The 23471-nt window shown below is 51.5% G+C and overlaps 1 protein-coding gene across 1 annotated transcript; it reads right to left on the bottom strand.

Moving 5' to 3' along the window:
* Positions 1–16969: 16969 nt before the first annotated feature.
* Positions 16970–22246, bottom strand: TBX22 (T-box transcription factor 22). Its single transcript, XM_064462721.1, has 8 exons — positions 22111–22246; positions 21873–22002; positions 21523–21624; positions 21225–21399; positions 20872–21036; positions 20645–20709; positions 20483–20568; positions 16970–17580 (listed from the first exon to the last, which is right to left on the bottom strand). Exons 1-8 carry the CDS (start codon positions 22244–22246, stop codon positions 16970–16972), a joined length of 1470 nt encoding a protein of 489 aa, XP_064318791.1.
* Positions 22247–23471: the final 1225 nt, after the last annotated feature.

Below are 23471 nucleotides of genomic sequence, written 5' to 3'. Positions count from 1 at the left end.
GAAAGAAAAACAGGAGTCTAACAGGAGCTGAAAGAATCTGACAGTAAATCATTTAAGCAGGACTGATATAGGATGCTTCTAAACTGCTTGATTAATGCTGGGCAGTATATTAAAAGCAAGACGCAGCGGAGCAAGAAGGCTGCTGCCAAGTACCAGCTCTGCATCGATGCACCAAGCTGTAAGAAATACCATCTGGTTGCTCTGCTATTTTTCAGATGTTCAAGGTAGCGGGTAGCCAAAAGGAGTTCACTCTCTTCTGTTCTTTTGCTGCAGTGAGAGGGTCCTGTCTGTAGCCACAGAGAAGCCCTCAGTCTTTTGGATAGTTGTTTATTATCTGAATAATCAACCGATGGCAAAACGCAGGCTGGAGGTTCCTCTGACCTTTGCCTGGTCGCAACCCGACTCCGTGCACCGTTCGGCTAGAGCATGTAATGAGGTACAGATGCGACAGATAGGATAATGAAATACACACAAATATTTGAGGGACTCTCAGGTTGTGACAAACTGATGAAGGCAGAAAACTCTTGATTGGGACTGCTATCTTTGGGTTTGGGGTGGGTGGAAAGAGGGGAGGAAGCGGAGCAAACAGCGCATTAGCTTGCCTTTCTTTCCCCCTGGTTTGCCGGACAACCAGGGAAGCGCTTCCTCAGGAGTAAATCTGTGCAAAAGCTTGGTTTATTTGCTTTGAATATTGACTTAAGTGAAGACTCTGTTTGGACTATACCACATGTGGGGTTTTTTTATTTTTTATTGCTGAAGTGAAAATGTGTTGAGTTCAACAGCGCCCATACTGAAACCTGTCCAACAGCCCTTGCAGACACTGGTGTGGGTGACTGGGATTCAAAACCCCGCATTCCCCAGGGGTTCCGCCCCGTATCCACCTTCCCAGGCTCTTGCCCTGGGTACCACCTTGGAGGATGTTCTGAAATCAATGAAAGGCCCACTGTGCCCCTACCTTGCCTTGCCTTCATGAGTGGATGGCATGGAGATAATTATTTTTAAGCAAAATGGTATTAAATAGTACTTTTTAAGGGAAGATTCTCTAGGGAGCTCTGCCGAAGGGCTCTGCGGTGAGCATGGCGCTCGTGCCCGCCAGGCAGTACTGGTGGCGGTGACTCCATGCAGCTGTTGCAGGTAAGTAGGAGCGCTCAGCTGGTGCTGTGTCCTCAGCCAAATCTTCATCTACTCGCCCCGCATTTCCCATCGGAGCTGGGAGCCTGCCTAGTGTTGTTAGCTTTTTGCAGAGTTAAAGTCATCCCTTCCCACAAGGTAGACGTTGCCTTGCAGCACCGACGTGTTGCTTGGGAAAGGACAAAGCCAACAGGTCTCGCTTGATGCTTGCCAAGAGAGACCGTGGCTGTGCCGTCGGGAGGACGCAGTTCTGGCTGAAGGTGGTCTCGGGCAGTCCCAGGTCTGCAGGGTCAGCCATACATCTCACCTGTGACTGCAATTCCAAGCAGCCTCAGCCTGGTCTTAATGCAGGTGGGATCGAAGCCAGCTGGAGGGCTCCCGTCAGCTCCTAACAGCCAAAAGCTCACCTAAACCCCCGGAGCTGTGCAGCAAGAAGGGGCAGCACCATTGCCACGGTGAATGAATGAGGGCATGGCCACCACACTGACCTTGTGCAGAGAAATAACTCCCAGCAGAGAAGCTGGGGTGGGAAGTGATCGATCCTCACCTCGCATGGAGGCTCCTGGTCTCACGAGAGACGCTTGACCACAGTATCCCTCAGCTATGGGTGCCTTCTGAGTCCCCACAGCTGAGCTGAAGATCTCTCGTGAGACTTGGCACATCGAACATCTGGCTGTAGTGCTGTGAGAAGAGTGTGGTGTTTGGGCCAGACTTGGGAAATCCCGGAGGAGGTGGGATGAGCACCATGGCACTGCTCAGCTGCAAGTCCAGGAGAAAGGCCAGGCTGACTCCAAGTGTTTCATGACTGCTTTGCAAATGTGACATCTTTTTGCTCTAAAGCACTGAAAAAGAGGGCGAGATCCAACGCATGCTGACGCTCTGGTCTGAAGTTCTATATAAATTACCTTGTGCACAACACAAACATACTTGTTCATTTAATTGATTTATAAACAAGTGACTACTGCCCATGCAGAACTACCCAGAAACTCCTGCGCTGTGTCTGCAGTGCCTTCTCGTCTTGCTTTCCTCCTTTCGGAGCCGCCCCGAGGTTCCCCTCTGAAGCCTGGTTGCTGGTCGGCTCCCGCGTGGCCTGGCCAATGCCCCGCTGACAGCCCTGCCGCAGAGTTCAACTTCAAATGCACCGTTTTGTGGCCCGTCCAAGTATTTGCCTTCAAGACGAATACGTGGGAACGCGGCTCCAAGCACCCGGATCAATCCCCTCAATAAGATTTCATGCGTTTTCAAGTGGTATCCGTCTTGATTTGGAAAACAAAAAGCAAGGAACAGACAACAGCTAAAAACCTTCCCCGTGCACAAAGTGAGAAATGTGGCTTTAATTTAGACAACTAATCGCTTCCAGCTGAACCAGCCATTAAAAACAGTTGAAGAATTACAATGTAAATAGATTAATGCAGACAAAGCAACATGTGCACTATTCCATGTCTTCTTGTTACCTACAAAATACTTGGGCAGTGACACACTGTTAGTCTAAGCCACTTGTTAGGTTCTCTGCTAATCAGCTAAAATTAAATAAACATGACTGATAAAAATGACTGTTGTGTTTGAAAATTGATGCACCAACAGAATTTACTCCAGGAGATAATTACAGATGATTAAGTAACAAATAATTCCTACACCAAAGGGGGAAAGCCTGCGGTGCAGGGAAGGGGCACTTCTTCGTGTGCCGTCCCTTTCTCTCGGAGGGATGAGCCGAAGCTGCAGGAAGGACTATGGGTGGGCAGAAACCCCGAAGGAGCCTTTTTACTCTGGGATTCTCCACTGATAGACTAAAAAAGGGCTGGAAAACCAGTGTTTTGCTGTTGGAAGAGCACATACCTAGACTGTACCCCCAGCATCCCCCTCTTCCTGCCCAGGGGATCAATCTCGTCATTCAAATTTGTTCTTTTAAATGCAAAGCATTGCGTAGGAGTGCTCCCAGGTGAAGCGTGTAAGCGATAAATATGATCTGTTTCTAAATAAAAATGTTAATTTAAATAATAAAGGCAATTTCCTTTGTCATCAGAATGAGAGCAGGCTAGGACTCGTCTTCTAAAATGGAAAACATCCTTCAGGTCGACTTTTAAAAGTACTTGTTCTTAAAGCAATTTATTATTAGAGTGGTAATATTGACTCGAAGCCTAAGAAGGGGAGTGCGGTGGCGGGGCCGTGTCCTGGGGCCAGGCTCACCCTTAGAGGGGTGGCAGCCCCCCGGGGAGGGTATTTGCAGGAAAGCACTCTATGCGACTGAGTGCTTTTAATCAAGCAGCCATCCCCCTCCTCTTCTCTCCTTAACGCCTTCCCAAGGCTTGCACCGGGCAGCTCGTACCTCGGCGATGAGGATATGCTCGCATCTATCTTCTTGTAAGCCATGGCAGCACCATTGATCTTCCGTGTACAGCTGTGCAGGTCAACCAGGCCCACTCAGCACAGCGCGATGTAGGCGGGTTCGGTGACGCCGAAGAGCTCTGGCCCCTGGGAACAGCCCGGACATCGTCCCAGAAGCTCCAGCGAAATGCTGAGAACCCCGCTCACGCTTACGTACGAAATACCGATGATTTGCTCTCCTAGGACCCTAATGAATGCGTGAGGAACATAAAACCATTGCCTGCTATTAGTTTTGCTGGTGTGTTTTATAAACTCTAGCGACGACCAGAAGCGATTTCCCCAGGCCCACAGCAGCACAGGCGCTGCTGGCACAGCCCGGTGAGACAACCGAGTCCCTAACGGGTGACGGGAGACTTTAAGGGGACACGCGTTGCACGTGTTGGTGCTTGGGGGAATCGTAGACCTGAAAACATGTTTGCTCCAGTGGGAGAAAGTGGCTCCTGCTGTCCTCAGTGCGGCAGACGTGAAATAAGCTGTTTATCACATTTTACCGTGATAAATGGAGTATTTTGTCACAAGGAGCCGTGTTATTCAGCTGACTCCTCTGCAGACCTTAACAGGCATTTCTAAATAACTTCTTCCCGTATTTTCTTTAGCGCACTCATATCCTATAGTATCTCACCGAAACACATGTTCAAGTCAAGATTGGCCCCTATAAAATGAAAATCGCTTGGGGTGCAGAGGGGGAAGTGGAATATTATTCTTTATCCTGAATTGAAATATTAGAAGCTGACTTCTGAATTATACTCCGGGTTAACCAAGCTATAATTGAGATTGAAATTGGTCCGCTATTTTTGGTGCAGCCTGGAAAGCTCCGAGGCTTATTCCCATTTGTGCTGGTGGAAATCCCCACCCATCATCTCAAATTCTGCTCAGCCCGCACCTTCGGGGTGAAGAGTGCCTCCCTGGCTCCTTCCTCCCCGAAATAACGATAAATGACAGCTAGTCAAAATTGTAGCTGGCTGTTGCTCCTCGCCAAAGAGACGAGAGGCGGGGGAGAAGACCCTTCTCCCCCGAAAGCTGATTGACAGGTGGGGTCAGGACGGGGGAAGCATTTGCTGGACCCTGTCAGATCATAGGGAGCTGCTGACAGCTCGCGCCACAGTGCACTTCCCCCGCCGGCGAGATTTATGCTGCGATTCCGAGGGTGTTAATTAAACTCTGCTTTGCTTAGGAAAAAAAAAAAAAGAAAAAACACCCCCAAATTACAATGTGCTTCTTTAAATCTAAACTTTTGGTCTGCAAGTGCTGGCTGGAGGTGGTTGGGGTTCCACGGAGGAACAACTAGCGATGCTTCCTAATGCTTTGAAATATTAAATCGAAGCTGATGTGAGTTTGCATTCCTCAAGCCAGCGCCGTATAGCAGCAAACAGTGATTCTCAGCAGACGATTAGCAGTCGGCTCGGAACGCTGCTTAGTGACTGGGCCAGGCGGTATCGGGACATGCCTGGTGTGGGATGGGTCTCCTGCAGCTCCCGGGCTGGCCGAGGCAGAGCCCTGCTCCGAGGAGCTCTTGGTTTCTCGTCCAAGCGCAACTTGGAGAGCGCCAAAAGGACACGGACACCGTGCGCGCCCTCCCAGCTCCTCCAGCGTGGCAGAAACCCCCCGGGAATACGCCCCACGGGGGTATTACAGACAGTGGGGTGCCTATATGCTACAGTGGGAAGGGCAGAAACACTTCCAAAACCAGATGAGTCCATGGATTAATGGTTAGTGGGAGCTGCCGTCTTTGGGACTGTCCTGCTGTTAGCAGCAAGAATCAAGCAAGTTAATATTCAATTAATAACTCGCAGCACTCAAACTTTTTAATCTTCGACTAATTTGGTGCATTAAAAGCTCAAATAGTACAGTATGTTGTGAAACAGCAGCTTCACAGTGAAAAGGGGCAGAGCGCGACGGGCAGCCAAAATAAGGCTCGTTGAGCCAACGGCACCGATCCATCAGCCCTTGCCATGGCCGGCCACCTCCGAGCGGAGAGCGCTGAGCTCCCACGCTCGCCCCAACACCGGCAAGGAAGGAAGAGCTGAGCTCATTGAAAAAAAAAACACAACCTTTACTGCTTCAATCCTGTACGCTTCTGTTAAAGTTATCGGGCTTTTGGCCGTCTCCTGGCCAGGCTGCAAAGGCAAACCACCAGCCGTGCCCCGGGCAGGTCTGCCATTACCCTGCCCTCGCAGAAACCAAGGCAGGGTTTCTTCCAAACCCGTTCCGGGTGATTTTTACTTCCACGCCGAAGGAAATGCCGATATCGCTGCGGTTTAGTCCAGTTCTGCTCGCGCTAGGCTTGATTTTGGGCAGTGCTGACCACCTGCAGGCCAGGAGCAGCTGTGGGGTGACACTTGCGAGGTGGGGTGTCACCGTGGCCCACGGTCATCTGTCCACGGGAAGGTGGGGAGGACTCTGCTCCTGCTTCTGCCCTTTGCTACAGTCCCTCAGCAGCAAAATGGTTCAAAGCCAAGCCAAAAGGAGAGAAAAAGGGAATGAGGTGGTGTGGCATTTCCCGGAGGAGCCGGGGCCGCTCTCTCTCCCCTGCGAGCTCCTTGGTCTGCACCGGAGCAAAGCAAAAGACTAAGTGAGATTAAAAAAACAAAAAAGGATGGCAAAAAAGAAAAAAGGCAAATGGTCTGCGATAACCCGCATCTCATTGTTAAACGCTATCGGTGTCTACAGGTTACTGGAAAAACAAAGGGGCCAGATGGCAGCCCTTGCCGGAGCAGGGCTGTTTGCTAAGGGCTGCGAGCAGGGGCGGGAGGGAGCAAAATTCCTCCTTAAATCTCAATTCCAGATTTGGGAGCTCCCCACGAAGGTGGCCCGGCGGCACGGTGGATGCTCGCGGCCTCCGTGCAGAGCCGCCGGGCAGGAGGCCGCTCCGCTCCCCCCCAGCTTTCTCTTTTGTGGGAATTTGATGCGCTTTTTTTGATATTTTTAAAAAAAATCTAAAACTGCTCACGTGAGGGCTGGAAGCCAAAGGGAGGTAAGCTGCGAGCTGGCCGCGGCTGCTTTCAGCAGTCCTTGCTCTCACCTTGATGGTCACTCAAGACTGTTATTTTTCGTGAAAAATCCCTCAAAATCCTCAGTGCTAAAGCGTGTAAAGCAGAGAAATGCTCACCTCTGGGTTCCTGTGTCACAGAAGGTAACAATCCTCTATGAAAAATCAATGCTGTAAGCTACAGTCAATGAACTTTTAACTTCCAGATTGTATTTCAAAACCAAAGAGAACTTTCTCTTGCTTTAACCCTCTGAACAAACAAATCGATTTTATCTTCTCTTTGCTAGTACTGTGGATAATTATCTTTTAATACAATCAGTGGAAAACAGTATCTTAATAATAAATTGCTTCCGCTGTTTCAGTGAAGATGTGTCAGCGTGGTGGGGTCAGGATGCTGGGAGGGAGGGAGGGAGGGAGGGAGGGGGGCACAGAGCTGGGAACAAAAGTGCACTAAATTGACAGGTAATAAATATCAGCAAATTAATGAAACGGTTGATGGGTTTAGTCACATCATTGAAGGCTCTTAACGAAGCGCTGGCACTATTGTGAAAACCAAAGGGACGGGCAGAGCCGATCCGGTCCTAGGGAAGATGTTGAACTGATTTTTTTCCATCACCTCAGAGGGAAACAGCGCTCGGGTCGTCGTGCGTGAAACAAAATGCTACCGAGGACACTGAAGTGCTTTTTACATAATTAACTGCAAAGCACCAGAGCAGGGGACCTGCACCCCCGCACAGGGAAGGGGAGGAGGAGCGGGACGGCGAGGAGGGGGACCCACCACCGGGGTGTGAGGTGGCGTCCAGGGAGCCACAAATCCCGTCACCTGGGCACAGGCACAAGTAAAGCACGGGGCATTTCTTAACACCGACGCACTAAGGCGGTGCTCGGACTGCGCCGCGGGGACGTGGAGGGACGCATGAAATAAATGACCGAACTGCAGCTCCCCCTCCCTCGTTTCCCCCCGGCTGCGCCCCAGGGCTCGCCGCGTCCTGAAGATCGATTTGCAGACACATGTCAGCGCGTCGCCTCCGCGCGGCCCCGGCATTTCCCGGCGAAGCTGCCGGAGCGGCGTGTGTCTGCTGGGGGAGAGGTATCCCCTTGCAAGGAAAACACGGGGCAGGTGCACGTGCTGGGACGAGAGCCCTTCAGAATTAACAGCCTGAAAGAATTTGATTGAGCTCAATTTATCGATCGGTGCAAACAAGCAAAAAGTATGTTGGGTTGAGATGATTAAATGCGATGGGGTCTACCAAAGGCATGACCGAGGGATTAATATGCAGCTTATAAACACGCTGCGGGGAAAAAGTCAAGGGGAAGCAAACAAGACCTAAAATAGATTTATCTCCAAATGTCCCATGAAGCCAAGGAATCCGCTGATATAAACACAGGAATCGAAACTGGCCACATGAAACAAAGCTCTGCTTTCAGTGGCACCTGGGGATGGCGAGATGGAAGTAATTCCTCTTTAATGAAGATATTGTTATGTGTCTGAGGCTTTGGGCAGAGCAGCAATCTCCGCTGCCTGGGAAAAGAGGGGATTAAGTTACAGACTGGCTCTGCTGGAGGAGAACCCCCTTGTTTTAAGCAAAACCTTAGCTGGCGTTATCTGTTTAATGTGTTGCACGCCATTTGCGGCATAAACATTTCCAGTTCATTTTAATTTCATATCGTAGGAGAATAATAAAGACAGCAGGGTTATTGGTCGCAGCTGCGTGAATGTGGCAAATGTAACTTGAAGAATTATTCTGTCAAAGAGACAGAGCCAGATATTATTGTTTTTTCCCTTACAGTCCTGCCAGCAGTTAAATAGGGGATTTTATTAAAAATATTCACGTAATTAAAATCTATAGTCTTGAAAGCCTTTACGGGAATTGGAGTTAAACCAAAATAACACATTTACATTCAGATGTTGTAGGTTTGTAAAATCCTGCCTTCGGTTAATAAAGCGAGAAAAGAAGGGGGTTTTTAACTTCAGTCTTACTTTTTAAAATTCAGGTAGCTTTGAAACGTGCAGTGGTCGATACAGCTTAAAAGGACAACTTTTCTAGGAAACATTAAATTTGGTTATAGAAATTCATTAGTTATGATCCGGGTGACTGGTGCGTCCTGAGAGGGAGAAACGAGTTTTATTCAGCACACGTGTACTTTTAACAAGCAATGCCCGGGTTTTCAGCCGTTGTCCATCAGCGTGATGGATCGTCCTTCCCTTCCCTCACTTCCCAAACCCCGGCCCCGGCTGGGACGGAGACTTTTCCCAAAGTGAAGGAAATACGCCTGGCGAACAGCAGACCCAACAGCCACCCAGAGCCCTTTCTTTTTTCTGCTTTTTTTTTTCCTTCTTCTTTTTCTCAAAGCTTTGTCCAGTAATAAACAACTGTTTCAATCTGCTGCGCTGATCAAAAGAAATGTTTTAATCAGTCCCAGGCAAAATATCATGCTATTATGTTATCACTGGAGCAAATCATCAAAAATACAAAACAAAAATATCAGTTTAATATGCTCCAGATCAGGAATGTCTTGAAGAAACTTGCCTTCCTCACAGGTGTGTCCTATTTTAAGAAAAAAAAAAAAAAAGGAGAATTAAAGCATGGGGGCTGGCGCGGGGGCGAGCGTGGCTGTCAGGGCAGAAATGCCGCGATCCGAACTGGCCGAGCCCAATTACCGCAAATAAACCGCTCGAAATGCTTTCCCCTGCCCCAGGGGTGTTTGATTAATTTTTTTAAAAATTGACAAACTATCTGAAAACCTCTCATTTGTGTCTTCACCTGCTGCAAAGTAAATCCATGGGGAGAGCTGAGGGGACGCTGACCCGCTCCCTGCTACCTCCACACCGCGGCTCTGGCTGGTGAGGGATGCATCCCCAAGGAAACCTGGAAGCCTCCAAATTTTGGAGATCATTTCCCCACCTGAGCGGGTTAGGGTCCGATGCGGCGTGAGGCGAGCCGTCGGCGGATGCAGGAGCAGTCCTGCCCCGCACGCCCGACGCGTGATGGCAGAGGCACTCCCCACCTCCAAAAAATTACAGCTTGAGCAGAGCTGGAGCTCATTCCCACCCCCTGCTCTGTTCTGTGTCCAGGAGACCTACCCCGTGAAATTCCTCCTTTTTATGGCCCATGCTGCCAGCTGCATGAACAATACTCGAAAACAATTTAAAAATAAGGGATCTTTTGGTCATTTGGGAAGCGCGGGTCGGAGCAGGGTGCTGCGGGTGTCTCACCGGCCAGACCTGGCAACCACGCTCCTCAGATCAGCAGCTGGTAGGATGCGCTCTCAGATGGGCCTTTGATACACATCGGACCGAAGAAATCCTGCCTCTTCATAAGGTGTTCAGAGCTGGTCAAGGGGGAGGGCTCCGCGCCGGCACGCACGGCTCTCAAACACACCCAACCCCATCTGACCAAAACCCATCTCAGAAAGGGAGAACGTCGGCTTGGGAAGGAGGAACGGCAGCAGGGATGAAGCAGCCGGACCCAGATGAGCTTTCCCCGGCCTCACTTTGACATCCCTTCCTTGAAGGGCTTCTCACCGCAATTCCGCCATCCAACGTAGTTTCAGCACCTTCAAAGGACGAAGGCTTTGAAATGTTGGGTTTCGTTACAGTTGGAAATGGAGTTTGGGGCTTCGCTTTACTTTGATTTGGTTTAATCTCAAAAATCTCCAGGAAATAGGGTTATATTTCTTCTACCGGTCTAAAATCTTAAATTCTGGTAGTACGGAGAAGTGAAGCAAAGGGGGCTGATGTTATCCGTTAGAATAGCCCAAATAGAGACATTATCCTGCTTTTATGAAAGCCAAAGGCCAAATTCATATTTATTTGAGCTGCAGCAGAACCTGGCTTATATCCTGGACATTACAACATATTGTTTCAATCTATATTTTTATTAGCAATATTGATAACGTTAGAAGAAATACGATACAGGAAATAGCTTATCAACTTCGATTAATTCTACAGTAAGACTTTTAATGAAGATAAAAGAAGAATTCGGCAAAGGGCTGAAGCTAAAAATGTCGTCGGTAAATGGAGAGAGAAGCGGGCAGAGAGAGGCTGGGCTGTACCTGAGCAGGGCAGCTGCAGAGTCGGCATCGTTTTCGCTCCACGAAGGATAATAGTTGGTAGCCCATGTTTTTAAGACAGTTAATTCTCTACTTTAAGATTGTTGATGCTGTAATACGTAATGATTCGCTGCAAGACTGTAGAAATTAAGATATTGGCGTGAATTTAATTTAAGTTAAATTAAATTAAATCTCTTCGCTGTGCAGAGGCGGTGGTGCCCGTAGCTCACCCTCCTGCTTTTAAAGCCCCGGGAAATATTCGTAGGCCTGGGTGGAACGCTCTCATTGCAGGGAGAAACCCCCTGACTCCAGCACCTAAACCTCAAGTTCTGAGAGCGGTTCAGATCTTACTTGACTCACCTGAAGGCACCTTCGGGACAGGGAGGTTTTGCTTCGAGAGCTCTCCGAGGCTCGCAGAGGCTTTCCGAGCCCCAGCCTTCGCTCCTTGCGCTCCATCGTCTGATACTGGTTCTTAGTTTTAACGCTGTATTACTGTATTATGAACAGTTTAGCACTAGAAAAGCTCCCCTGTATCTGGATTTAGGCTTTTCTGGTCTTTTTGGTTTTTTGTAAAATTCAACTGGCAGCCTGTACGGAGGGGGTCGTAGCGCTGGTTGAGGATAAACAAGTCCAGCCTCCTGGATCTCTCCATTTCATCCTGGTGTTGAAGACACCCATGAAACACAATCCCACCCCCAAAATTTACCAAACTGCCTTAAATATACAGGGTTTGGTTGCTTTTTTTTTTTTTTTTTTTTTTTTTCCAGTGTATTTAGCATCCCATCAAAAGCAGAATCTCCAAAGCATTTAGAGAAATGCACGATGGAAAATGATGGTTAAAATCACCGAGTGCTTGGGGTGAGGTGGGCACAGCCAATTGTGCAAACAGGTATTGCGGTCCTCCCCACGCCAACGCCAGCTGGTGTTTAATACTGTGTATTTTAAACCTTCCCGCTGAGTGCAACAGCAGCGAGCATCTGCTCCCAAACCTGCATAAAACCAGGGTATTTCTGCTGGTTTCAGGCTGCAGGTCCACAGCTCTCTCCAATGGACCAGCAGCCGGAACAGAAGGCAGCGTCCATCCCTGGAGCATCATCTCAGAAGGAACTGCATGAGTCCATCACTCTTTTCTGTCTTTTGGAGTCGAGGCCCCGTTTTATTTGCAGGCCTGACTGGAAGCAGATGGACCTGTCAGGGCTCGCTCACGGGGCGAGCCCAACGGGGTGGATGAGCTGCTAAGTGCTCCCAGCTGCTGGGCAGGGCCCGGAGGAAATTGTTGGAGCTGGGACCCAGCTCACAGATGAGATCTGGAGCCAGCGCCAAGAAGGAAAAAGTGAATTTCTCCAAAAAGCCGGTCCCTCGAAACCTGAAGGAGTGGGGCTTTTAAAATAAAAGATGATACCTGAAAGCCTCTTTAGTGCATCTAATATATCTTCAGACTTCAGAGGGCTAGAAACCACCCTGAGCCCCTGCCTCCATCTCTGGTTTTGTTCAGGATCTGCCTCCTTAGACAGCCAATATTACTTTTCCTGGGGGTTCTCCCTTATCGCTGGTGTTTTCCTCTCCAGAAAGGTCTTGAATTTTACTTGCTGGTTTGTGTTATTTGATTTATAAGCTCAAGGGGTCCTTCACGAAACCTGGACTACTTCTTGTACTTAATTGCTACAATAAACCTAAAGCTTGGTGCTTTAGGATAAGCAATCTGGGAGGAAATTTTTGATGTATGGAAGCAGACGGTAGGTCCTTCTTGTGAATGTCACCGAAGGGACACGGAGGAGAAGCGGGTTTATAAATAACTATAAAATTTAGAAGCTACATAAGCTCGGTGAGAGCAGAGCCCTATTAAACAGGCAGAGCTTGCACTGCAATACCCAACATCTGCAAAAGTCCTTGCAGCCAGTGTAATTCCCCACAGCCGCGACTGCTGCGCCCAGGCTGTCTGACACCGGCTTTAACTCCACGGGGGCTGGGAGGCTGCGATTTGCACAGAAAGGGGTGCCTGGAGCTCGCATCCTAAAGTGCAAAACAACAGGTGAAAGAAAAGGTGACTAACAAGTTGCAAGCTTCTATTCGCATTGCAAGGAAGGTCTTTTTCTTTCCTTTTCCTTTTCAAAATGAATTTATCGTAAAATAACTCTATGTTTTAAAAGGTGTTTTTTCCAGCGCTCGGTGGATGCAGCATCGGCGGAGCACGGCGGCCGCTGAGCCACCGTGGACTGGACGGGGCTGCCGCCGTGACCGGGCGATGCTCCGGTGCCTCCAAGTGACACGGCGATGAAGAAAACTGTGAAATGCATTCAGTGCATGAAGGCCAAGGAGCGAGGTACCACTTGTGGCGCTGCAAAGTGCCGCTCCGGGCACCGAGTGGCGGCGGCACAGCCCCGGGAGGAGTCGGGGGGACGCATCACCCCGCAGCCGGTACCCAAAATACATCCAGGGGCCGGAGAGCCGCCGCGGTGCCGGTGACTTTAAAATGATGCCTTCAGCCGCCGCACCTCTTGTTTAGCTTTCTGAGCCATGTTTTAAAAGAGTCACTGCATATTTTGTGTATTCTGGGAGACAAACAGACACACAGAACTCAAAGGAAAGAACACGTAAATATTGCGGCGTCATCTGTTTCCAATAGCGTGTGTTTACATATTAATGTGCAATACAAATTTGTAAACATGAGCATTTGAAACTTTTGTAGGAACCGATACCGGCCTTTTCCCTTTCTGCAGCTTTATTGGAACAGCATGTCCCCCCCGGCCCCAGCCACACACGCACATTGTTTTAATACTGGATGCATTTCAAATGGTCTGGGTGCTTATTTGTTCTGGTCTATCTTGCTACCCAATCCTCGTTTGTTTTGCATAATTGTGATACAAATTATCATCTAATTACAGACCAAACCTCAGAAGATCAAATGTAAACCGAGGCACTTCGATCAGAAAAAGCTCCATCCGACACTCCCTCTACACGTTTGGCTTCGCAAATACATGTATTAAATTTGGGTGAAACTGGATAGTAAACTGCACTTTGATTTAAAACATTATCGCTGGGGTTTTTCTTGTCTCCTTGGATTTTAAATCAACCTTGTGGTGTCAGAGCACCGAGCCCATCCCCGTCCCAGCGTTGAGTTTGGATGCGGCGCCCGGGGTACGGCCGGATTTATTTGCCGAGTGCTATAAATGGGATCAGATATTCCCGAGTAGCTTCAAACTTCTCTTGGGAAAGGCCAAATGCCTAATCACTAAGATTGTTCAGCAAGTTTAATATTTTTTAAAAAATCTTTGATTATTTTCTCCTTGTCCCCATTTAAAACTAGCACCGTAATACTGGGTTTATATTTGTATTCACCCACTAAGCCTAAAGCTGTGAACTTTCACAGTTGCCACAGGTTCTCAAATAACGTTAATGGAAGGAAGTACAGAGCAGCACGTAACGCACTTGTATTATGGGTGCGTGGTCCCGCTTGAAATGCTGACCTTGATTCCCCCCATTTCACATTTAATAAGTAATGGTTTATTATACTGACTTACCCTCTGGAGTTCTGCCACTCACCTCTCACCAGCAGCTGTTTTACAAAGCGCCCCTAGAAAGCAGGGGCAGGTTATCCGCTATTTCGGGCACAGGGTTTCTCATACGAGCAGAACCGTCTATGTCATCGCGTGAGCGATGCGGCTGAATTACCATCGCGGGTGTGAAAAATACTCCCACGCTGGGGTGGCCAGGAAGCCTTGGCCGGGCCTGCGGAGACAACGTGGGCGTCAGGACAGAGACCTACGACTGCCTGAAAACACCGATTTGTTTCATAAAGAACCACCACCATCTTTTTTTATCTGTTACAGCGATATTTGAGAGGATAAATCAGGAGATAAAGGCAAAGGAAGTTGAAAATAACCTCAGATAACCCAGAGCTGCCAGCGTCTCTCGTGCCGTGCTGACCTCTCATACGGAGCTAATCGGTATTTATACAGCTGCCTCACCCACGCTGATGAGCACCACGTCCTCCCCGAGCTCGGTGCCAGCACCCAAGGGGACAGGGGTGCCGCTGTCGCGCATCCCTTGCAGGGACCAGGCTCTGGATGTGTTTTCCGTGTGGCTGCGACCGGGGCGGGTGGCAAAAACCGGGCTCCTACAGGACGAGGCGCATCAAAACCCGGCCCGATCCCACTGGAATTAGCCGAGCAGTCGCTGTTGGAGCGTATCACCCCAGCGCTGGGTTTGTGCTGTCCTCCCAAAAGGCAAAGGCGCGGCTCTGGGAAGCCCCGCGCCCCTTTGCAAGCATGCCCTGGGTAGGAAGGGGTTGCACCCCGTCAAGGAGAGCATTTGCTCAGCCGTAGTAGATGGAATCTATCTGAACCAAATTTAAATCTCTATCGCTGTAAAGTCGCCCGTACCGAAAATATCTATTCGACTCATTATCAGTCACATTTTTAACTAGACAGACACAGATCTGTTGGCTCACCATCTCGTGGCCAGCAACTCTGGAATATGTCATGCAACCGCAAATATTGGGAAATTTGGAAGTTACCCATTGCATCCACCCACGAATCCGTGACTTCCAGCTCCCCAAAAGTATAACCACATGTGGGGGCCGGTACTCGGTCACTCAGCCCACGGGGTTCGTCCGGCGAGCAGAGATCTGCAGCGCTTTGCAGAGCCCGTCCCAGCGGCTGCAGGGGGCTCGGCCACCGCCGAGGGTGAGGGGCGGCTAGGAAATAAGGACTGCCAAGGAAAAAAAGTTTCTTCTTTTTTTTTTTTTTTTTTAATAAAAATAGTGAGATAAACTGCTAAGAAACAGCGCGAGAAAGCAGGTTTGTTCATTTTTACAGTTATACAGACTATTTAGCCAGGCAAGCACGGCCCAGCGGTTCATACTGGTGTTGCTGGGGGCTCTGTGAACACTCAAAGCAGATAAATTAGAGAAACCAACGTTGGCTGATTTTTAGCAAAGTCTCATGAAAGTAAAAGTGTGACTTTGTGTTATTTTAACAGCTTTTGGTATTGCTTGTTTTGCTCTTCATTTATTATCTGGTCTGGATAAAAACAAAACCAGGACTCTGGTACCAGTTTTGACTCTCAAACCTGTGCTTAATCCCTCTATAGTGCTGTGTTACGTTTGTACATACAGGCTTCTCTTATCTTAAACCCAAAATGTGGCCAGGTCCAGTCAAGCATAATTTTCAAATCTCTGTCATGTATCAGTAATAAAATCGGCTTCAGGTAGGGACTGAGCATTGATCAAATAAAGAATAAAATCTGCACCCCAATTTATTGCGAGTTATATTGTGCCCTTGGGAGCTAGAGATTATTTACAGGAATAACAAGAATATCCACAGGTTATAATAAAACAAAGAGGACTTTTGGAAGGAGGTGAAGATCTCACGTTGCTGGGCCCGCAGAGTCGTAGCGATCCGGGAAGGCTCTGCGTTCCCCGCGGGACCAGCCCTGCCCCTGCCCTCGGGCACGGGCTGGCGGATGCGATCCCGGGCGCATCTTCTGCGTCCCCCGGGGCTCAAAGTGCTGGGTCGGAGGAGTGTCCTGCGGGGCTCCCGGAGGTGTTTCATACCTCAGCGCTCTCTGAGATCTACCTCCCAGGTCCCGCGGCGTGGATTTGGCCGCCGTGGGGGAGAGGCGTGACCCCCTGTTCCTTCCCACCACGCCGGCCAGTGCGGGTGCTGCTCTGCCCTACCACCTCCTGGGGACCCCTGGCAGTGGGAGCGCGGGGAGGAGGGCTCTTGGGCCGCCCCTGCCTCGGGCTCCACTGTCTCATCCCCACATGGTAGGAACACATCCGTCTTTTACCCCGGCTTGCTTTACCTCGGCAGCAGATACTTGAATTCACACGCTCACGCCAATAACTGAGTCGTCAGGGTCCTGGAGCAACAAGGCACTTTCATGTCATTAATTAGGACCCATTAAAGCCAAGGGAACCTGAGAACATGCTCGAGCGCTTGGCCACGTACGGCTCCTTCACTGACTCAAGGTCTCAAATAACCCCTTTGAAATTAGTGGAAGAGCTCAGGTAGGGTGAGCAAAAGCTCACGGGGGCCTTGAGCTAAATAAAGGCGAACTAGAGAGAGAGTTTCAGGAAAACAAATATGTAGAAATGTATACGTCTACGTTCCCGCTTCAGAGTGCAAATATTAAAAAGGTGACTGTACAGTTTTTCTCTTAACCTACAACCGTGACATAAATATTACCAGAAGGTATCACCTTGCTGTGGGTCACCTCAGACCCTCCAACACTCCCAGCCCCTCCACCCTCCCAACAACACGACACATTTGCCCACAAAAAAAAGCTAAATGCTTAGACATGCCGCTCCTGTACCATGCAGTATTTCATAGTCAATAACTAGCAAGCCCTCGGGTATAAAGGAAGGAAAGGCTTGCTTTACATATCAATGCTTAGAAATATATAATTCCACTAAAGGCAATGGTTAATTGTCGGGTGCCAGTTAGAGTGATTACATCTGCCATCTCTCAGAGAAGCTGGAATGCTGTCACTCACTTTGAAATGGCTTGCTGCATTCATCAGTCTGGATGGCACAGAGAAGTTATAACCGTACAAGCCATATGGAGGATGTAAAGAACAATTAAGTGCTTCCCGAGCAATGGGACTTGATGGGAAAATGTTTCCAGATGCATGTAATCCGTACAGCATTTGACTAGCAGAACTGGGTACTTGTAGACATTGCCCGTTCAGGTCTTCGGCCTTAGCATTTTTCAGATTGGTTATGCCGAGGGAAGAAAGCTTTGGCATGTCCACCATGAAGTGGGGTACGAGATGCGGGTTGGTGCCTCCCAGTTTCTCGTGGCTTGGAAAGATGAGAGACTGTTGTCGTAAGAAGCTCGTAGGGCAGATCTTGTAGTAGAGGGGCACGTTGAGGTTGTGTAGGTAGGTCTCGGGGCACGACACGCCAATGTTGCTTGCTGACAAGTGAAACGTCGGAGGAGAGCACGATGGAGAGAGCAGGGGGTTGAGAGGAGAGGGCGTCCCGCCGCTGGAGGTCACCGGTGAAGAACTGGAGCTCCCACCTGAAAATGAAAACAGAAATCATCCAGGCTGGCCTAGCTGATGTTCACGGCCAAGGAACCCTTGGAGGACTCCCGCTCCCACTCCGCGTCTCCCTGCTGCTGGTGTCCGTCCAAGCACAAACCAGCCGCAAAAATCAGCTCCTGGAAAATGGGAAGATCCGTCTGTAAATTAGTTTTTGTTTTCCCTTGGCACTTGTCTAAGAACAATAGTCACACACGTCTAATCCCATTCATTTACCGGGACAGCCATGAAGTTTGGCTCCACACATGCAGGTACCACCGCATCTGTGCTGTACGGCCGATAACCTTCTCCCGTTACACGTACGCCATTGCTATTTTAGGTTCCCTATTTTTCGCGCAAATTACAGGCAGCTTTTTCCCCTTGTATATAAGAACAAAAAAACGTATTCAGCCTGATGGAGAATTTTTTTTGTACCTTCCCGCTCACAGGAATTGACTAATTTTACTTGGCTTCCCATGCAATTTGAAACGTATACTTGAATACTATAGGTGTCTCCAGAAACTTTAAATACACGTGTCGTTTGAACACTCTCTTTTCTGAAATGAATCAATGAACACTTTCATGATGTGGTAGAACAGCAACACCGGCTCGTTTCACGTGCGCGAGCGCTGCCGAGGCCACTGGTGTGTAACATCGCGGGTCAGCACGGGCTCGCCGCTCCTCCCGAGCAAAAACTGAGCGGCGGCGGCTGCTCTGGCGTGGGAACGGTGCTCTGGAGCGGCCATCCCTGGTGCTAAACAGATGCTGGTTTCATCTAATGCCACTTAAGAGCCGCGTGTCTCCGCAGCACAGTCATTACCACACCCTTCTGGAGGCCCGTGTGTCCCCCCAGCTATTTTAATTTCTTACCAAAGTCACTGGAAAAGGAAGGAAGGGAATGTGAATCCATTTTTGCTCTGCCTTTTTCTCTATTTACACTTAACTCCAAGCGATAACGCTGTCTGTATGTGACCTGGTCAGACCTTACCTACAATCAGCGACACAGAATCAACTGCATCACCCAGCCATATCTGCTAGTATAGCAACCCTTAAACAAAACACAACGATTTTGGATGTGGCACAAAGTCATTCTGCAAACTCCCAGCAAACAGATTATCTTACAGGTCGGGTAACGCGCGGGCGGCACCTATTCGCAATAATCCGGGGACGGTTTATGGCTTGCCCGCCTCACCCCTCCCCGCTGGTGTCAGCGGCTGTTTCGGTACTGACATCAGCAGGAGCGGGTGCGGGGCAGGGATCTGGTCCTCTCCCCACGTACGCGCCCTGATGTCCTCCCAGGACTCGGGTCATGGAGAACGGTGTGACTGAGCCGATATCCGTGAGCGCGAGGCAGCCAGTGGGTCCCTGCGCGCTGGCTGCAGCGGAGCAAGCGGGCGTTAGGATTTGCTCCAGGGACTCCCGAGCAAGAACAGCGCACGATTTCCACGGCTTCCCGTACGAGTCTGGGACGGGGGGTCACAGCGGGGAGGACGGAGCAGCTCAGAGTGCAGATTTTTTCTGCCGTTTCTATTAGGCTTAAAAAAATCCCAAGTTTATGGCCAATTCTTCAGCTTATTGTTCATGCTTTCTTTTAATTTACCTTCTGGTTTTAGGGCTTCAGTATTTCTATTTTTCAGCTTTTCTTCAGAAATACAGAATTATTATTAGTGGAAATGGAGATTCAGCTATATTTACATCGGTCCAGGAAATTAACCCTGAAGAAAAATACCGATTACATTAAGACTAGCAAAAAAAAAAAATCTCAGGAAGCCCTAATATTTTAGCGTCTGTACAATAATCGCCGCAATTGCCATTCTCTCATTCCCCATCCACCAGCTCCTCTCCTCGGTACCGCATCACAGCCTGCAAAACGGGTTCAAAAGCAGCTTTTTGTATAAGGTCTTTTCTAAAATAAAATAATAATAAAAAAATCTAGTTCTTTGTACAACCCGGTAAACCTCTTAATTTATTCCAAGCCTGATTTTTTTAATGTCTCTGCATTTCTACGCCTGCACAGCACGAATTTTTGCTAGTTTTTGCAGTACTTCCCTGCAGAGACGGGAGTGATTTGGTGCGCCCCGGTATTTTGTAGAGTTCCTAACACAAATGAGAGTAAAACCGGCGACTTTAACCCCAAACTGGAGCGCTCCAGCCTCCAAACGATCTATTAGTTTTTTCTTTCGGCGCTACGAATTATCACTTTTCCAATACCAAAATACCAAATACCAAATCAAACACCAAAAGCCCTTTTTCTGGACGAGGGCTGTAAGAGACCGGCGTGCGCTTGTCCGGCGGAGGGAGGTCGTTTTCCCTGAAAAATTTTCCCCTCTTCCCTGTGTTTCTTGCGGAGTTCACGGGCTGTGGGACTGCTACATCCTAAATAAGAGCTAATTTCATTTTCTGCTGCATACGCCGCGTTCTGCTGCGTTTCCTCGCACCGCAGAGGCGGGCTGCAGAGGCACCGGCCGTCGTTATAATCACGTTTCAAGCTAATATTCTCAAACGGCTTGGAAACGATTAGTGTAACAGGATCAAAGCTGTAACAACCCGACTCTAAACCAGCCTCCCGCATACTCTGATGATTTTTTCCCCGTGCATTACACCCGACGGCAGCCCCGGCGGTCGGCGAGGGCAGACCGCGCTGCTGCCCGGCTCCTCCGGGGGCCAGCCCGCATCGAGTTTAACGGGAGGGATTGTGGTTTGTTTTTTTTTTTTTTTTTGCCGAAAACACGTGAAATCGGCTTCCTGAACGTTACGTTGGCCGCTACGTTGGTTTTCTGGACCCACCTCATCGATTCGAACGGTTTCAGAGCCGCCGAGCCCCGCCGGCGGGCGGCCGCGCCGCAGCCCCGAGGCCACGGGGAGAGGCGCGGGAGGAAAAGGGCAGCAAAGGGGACTTACCCTGGCTGTCTGCGCCGAAAGCCTTGAAGTCCAGGGCGAGGGGGGGTCGCCACGGGTAGGTCTCCAGGAGCCCGTCCAGGACCCCCCTGCGGGGGGAGACCGGGCTGAGGCGGCGGCGGGGCCGGGGGCGCGACGGGGCGGGGGGCGGCGGCGGCCTCTTACCTGTTCCTGCCGGGATCCCGAAAACCTTTGGCGAAGGGATTCCTGTCGATCTTCAGCTTCGTGATCTGGGAGGGGGGGAGGGAGGGAGCGAGAGGGGCCGTTGGGGCGCGGGGAGGGCCCGGACCGGCCCCCGGTGCCGTCGGGGGTCTCCATCCCCCCCGGGCCCCAGGGACCGCCGGGGCTCCCCGTGCCCCCCCCCCCCCCCCCCCGCCGTCCCCCGGTGGTACCTGCTGGTTTTGGTAGGCAGTCACGGTGGTGAACTCGGTCTCCTGGAAGGAGAAAGTCTGCACCCCCTCGGCCGGCAGCGACGGGATCTGCGCTAGGTCGAAGCGAGAGTCCTGGGCGATAACGTGGACGCGGGGCTTGTACTTGTGCATGGACTGCAGGATGATCTGTGCGGGGGGAGAGGCCGGCTGAGCCCCCCCGCGGCGGGGAAAGCCAGGTAGAAGCCCCGAAACGAAGCACGGGTGGGACCCCACCTCAGCCCCGGGGCAGAGGGGACCGGCCCGCCGCCCCCACGCCGCTGCCCGCCGGGGGTGACGCTCTGCCCCCCCCCGCCCCGGGGCTGCCCCACACCTACGTGCCCCTTGTCGTCCATCTCGTTGTTGGTGAGCTTCACCCGGTCGAAACTGATGATTTGCCTCATCCAGGTCTCCCCCGAGCAGGGGGAGTCGGGGTGGATGTAGAGCCGCGGGGTGATGCAGGAGTGGTCCGTGTTCCCCGCCACCATCCACTGCGAGCTGTGATAGACGTACCTGGCCCGGCCGGGCCGCGGTCAGGCGGCCGAGAGCCCGGCCCGACCCCCCCTCACGCCCACCTATAGATTCTATACGTGCATGTGAGCCTTGCGGTCCCATCCGTCTCCCCGGCTCCCGTACCTGTATCTTTTGGAGTCCACCGGGACCACGTCGATGGCGATGTAGTACTGCTTCAGCGGCTCCAGCCCCTTCACCTTCACCCTGACCGAGGGGAACATCCTCCTGCGGGCAGAGGGGAAGGTCCTGAGCAAAAGCTGCCGGTTAAACGGCGAAAACGGGTTGAAAAAATTAAACGGGCGTGGGGAAACAAATTTTCAAACTTCAGGAAAACAGCGGGGGGAAAAAAGTGCGGAGAAAAATACCCCAACCCAGCTGAAAAATAAAAAGAAGTAAAAATTCCAAAAGCAAACGGAAAAGAGCCAAAAGCCGCCGAGGAGGGGGAGGGCTGGGAGCGGGGGCGCAGCCGGTACCTGCCGGCCTTGGTGATGATCATCTCGGTGCCGATCTCATGGAACCTCCGCCAGAGCTCGGAGCCCTGCAGCTCCACCTGCACCCCGGGCCCCCCCGCCCGGCTCTCGGCGCCGCCCGTGGGCCGCTTTTCTGCAGGGAAGAGAAAGGGGAGGGGGCGGCTCGGGAGGCTGCCGGGGCCGGGGTGGGGGGGGGGGTGGCCACCGGGGGTCCCCTCCGGGCGTCCCCGCCGCTACCGACCCTCCTCCGGGGCTCCGCGGCTCTGCCTGCAGCCGGCCCCGGTCTCTTCATCGCGACCATCCGGCATCTTCCTCTTGGTCGAACGTCCCACCAAAGCTTCCACGGAGAAAGCGTGAGCCCGGGAGCTGAGCGCCATCCCCCCCGGGCCGGGGGTCCCCCCGGGCGGCCGCGGGGCTCAGGAGGGCGGCGGGGGTCCCACCGGCCGCGGCTCCATCCCGGCCGGCACCCGGCCACCCTCGCCCGGCCGCCGCCCGGCTCCCGTCGGGGGGCAGCGGCCACGGCGAGATCCTCTTGCATCCAACTGAGTCAATAGACGGCTGCAGCCTCCACTGTTTGTTTTGGAAACTGGTGGGAGCATAAGAAACATTGAGTGACATTTCATAGGAGTAACGGGGGGGGAGGGAGGGGAGGGGAGGAGGGTGGGGGGATAGAGGGGGGAGAGGAGCCGGCCCCGTCTAGGATCAATAAACGAGTTACTGTTCTCCATTAAATTGTAAAACTCAAAGAAATTTGACATAATTGCACACTAGGGGCCACTTTTCCAACAAAAGTGCAAATAACGTTTAACCAGAACCAGCACAAAAAGGGAAAAAATAAAAGAAGAAGAAGAGACTGAAGGGAAGGGAGAGCCATGGCCGTGCGTGGGGAGATGCGGGCCGGGGTGGGAGGGGGCTGTGCCCAAATCGGCCCCCCCGCCGCGGGATCCCCCCAGCACGAAAGACCGCGGTGTCACCCATCCCACCCTCCCCCCACCCCCCCACCCCCCCGGGCTGTGCGACAGCGCCGGGCGGGGATCCCGGCTTGTCCCCGCGCTTGGTCCGGGGTTTGGTTGCGGGATTGGGGGGGGGGGGGGGGGGGGGGAAGTGTTGGGGGGAGTTGTTTTTGTTTGGGGTTTTTTTTAAAAAAAAGCCCCCGCCCGCCCGCTTCGGCTTCGCCCCCGGGGTGTTTCCACGGCTCCGCTTCAAAGCGCGGCCCCGCAGCGGCAGCTGCGCTGAATTAGGGGCAGAAATCCCAGTTTTCCACTCGGGCGGTTCCTGGGAGCCCCAGCGCGGTCGGGCCGGGGCATGGGGGGTGTCCGGGCCGGGGGGGGGCTCCGGGCCGGGGGGGCGCTCCGGGCAGACCCGCAGGTGCGCAGGGAAAGGGCTGCGCTGCATTTGCGCTGTGAATTTGGGGGTCCCCCCCTTCCCCCCGGGGACCTCCCTGTGCCACAAAGGCTTGAACGCACCACGCTGATTCATTTTCCAGCCGGGAGCCCTCCCCAGAGCCGGCACCAGAGGGGATCCCGGGGCTCGGTGGGGATTTTTTGGGGGGAAAGCAATAGCATTCATGCTGAGCAGGGTGGGTGGCCGCCTCCCCCACCC

The sequence above is a fragment of the Phalacrocorax carbo genome, chromosome 11 (genome assembly GCF_963921805.1).
Source record: "Phalacrocorax carbo chromosome 11, bPhaCar2.1, whole genome shotgun sequence".
Classification (NCBI taxonomy): Eukaryota; Metazoa; Chordata; class Aves; order Suliformes; family Phalacrocoracidae; genus Phalacrocorax; species Phalacrocorax carbo.
This window is presented reverse-complemented; position numbering and strand designations above follow the sequence as displayed.

Bases quoted from the DNA above. Each gene is read 5' to 3' on its own strand.
- TBX22 (XM_064462721.1), bottom strand. From the start codon at position 22,246: ATGGCGCTCAGCTCCCGGGCTCACGCTTTCTCCGTGGAAGCTTTGGTG. The intron at 22,003-22,110 runs GTCGGTAGCGGC...TCTTCCCTGCAG, and splicing joins CCGCGGAGCCCCGGAGGAGG to AAAAGCGGCCCACGGGCGGC. The intron at 20,710-20,871 runs GTACCACCGGGG...CCCCCCTCCCAG, and splicing joins CTGCCTACCAAAACCAGCAG to ATCACGAAGCTGAAGATCGA.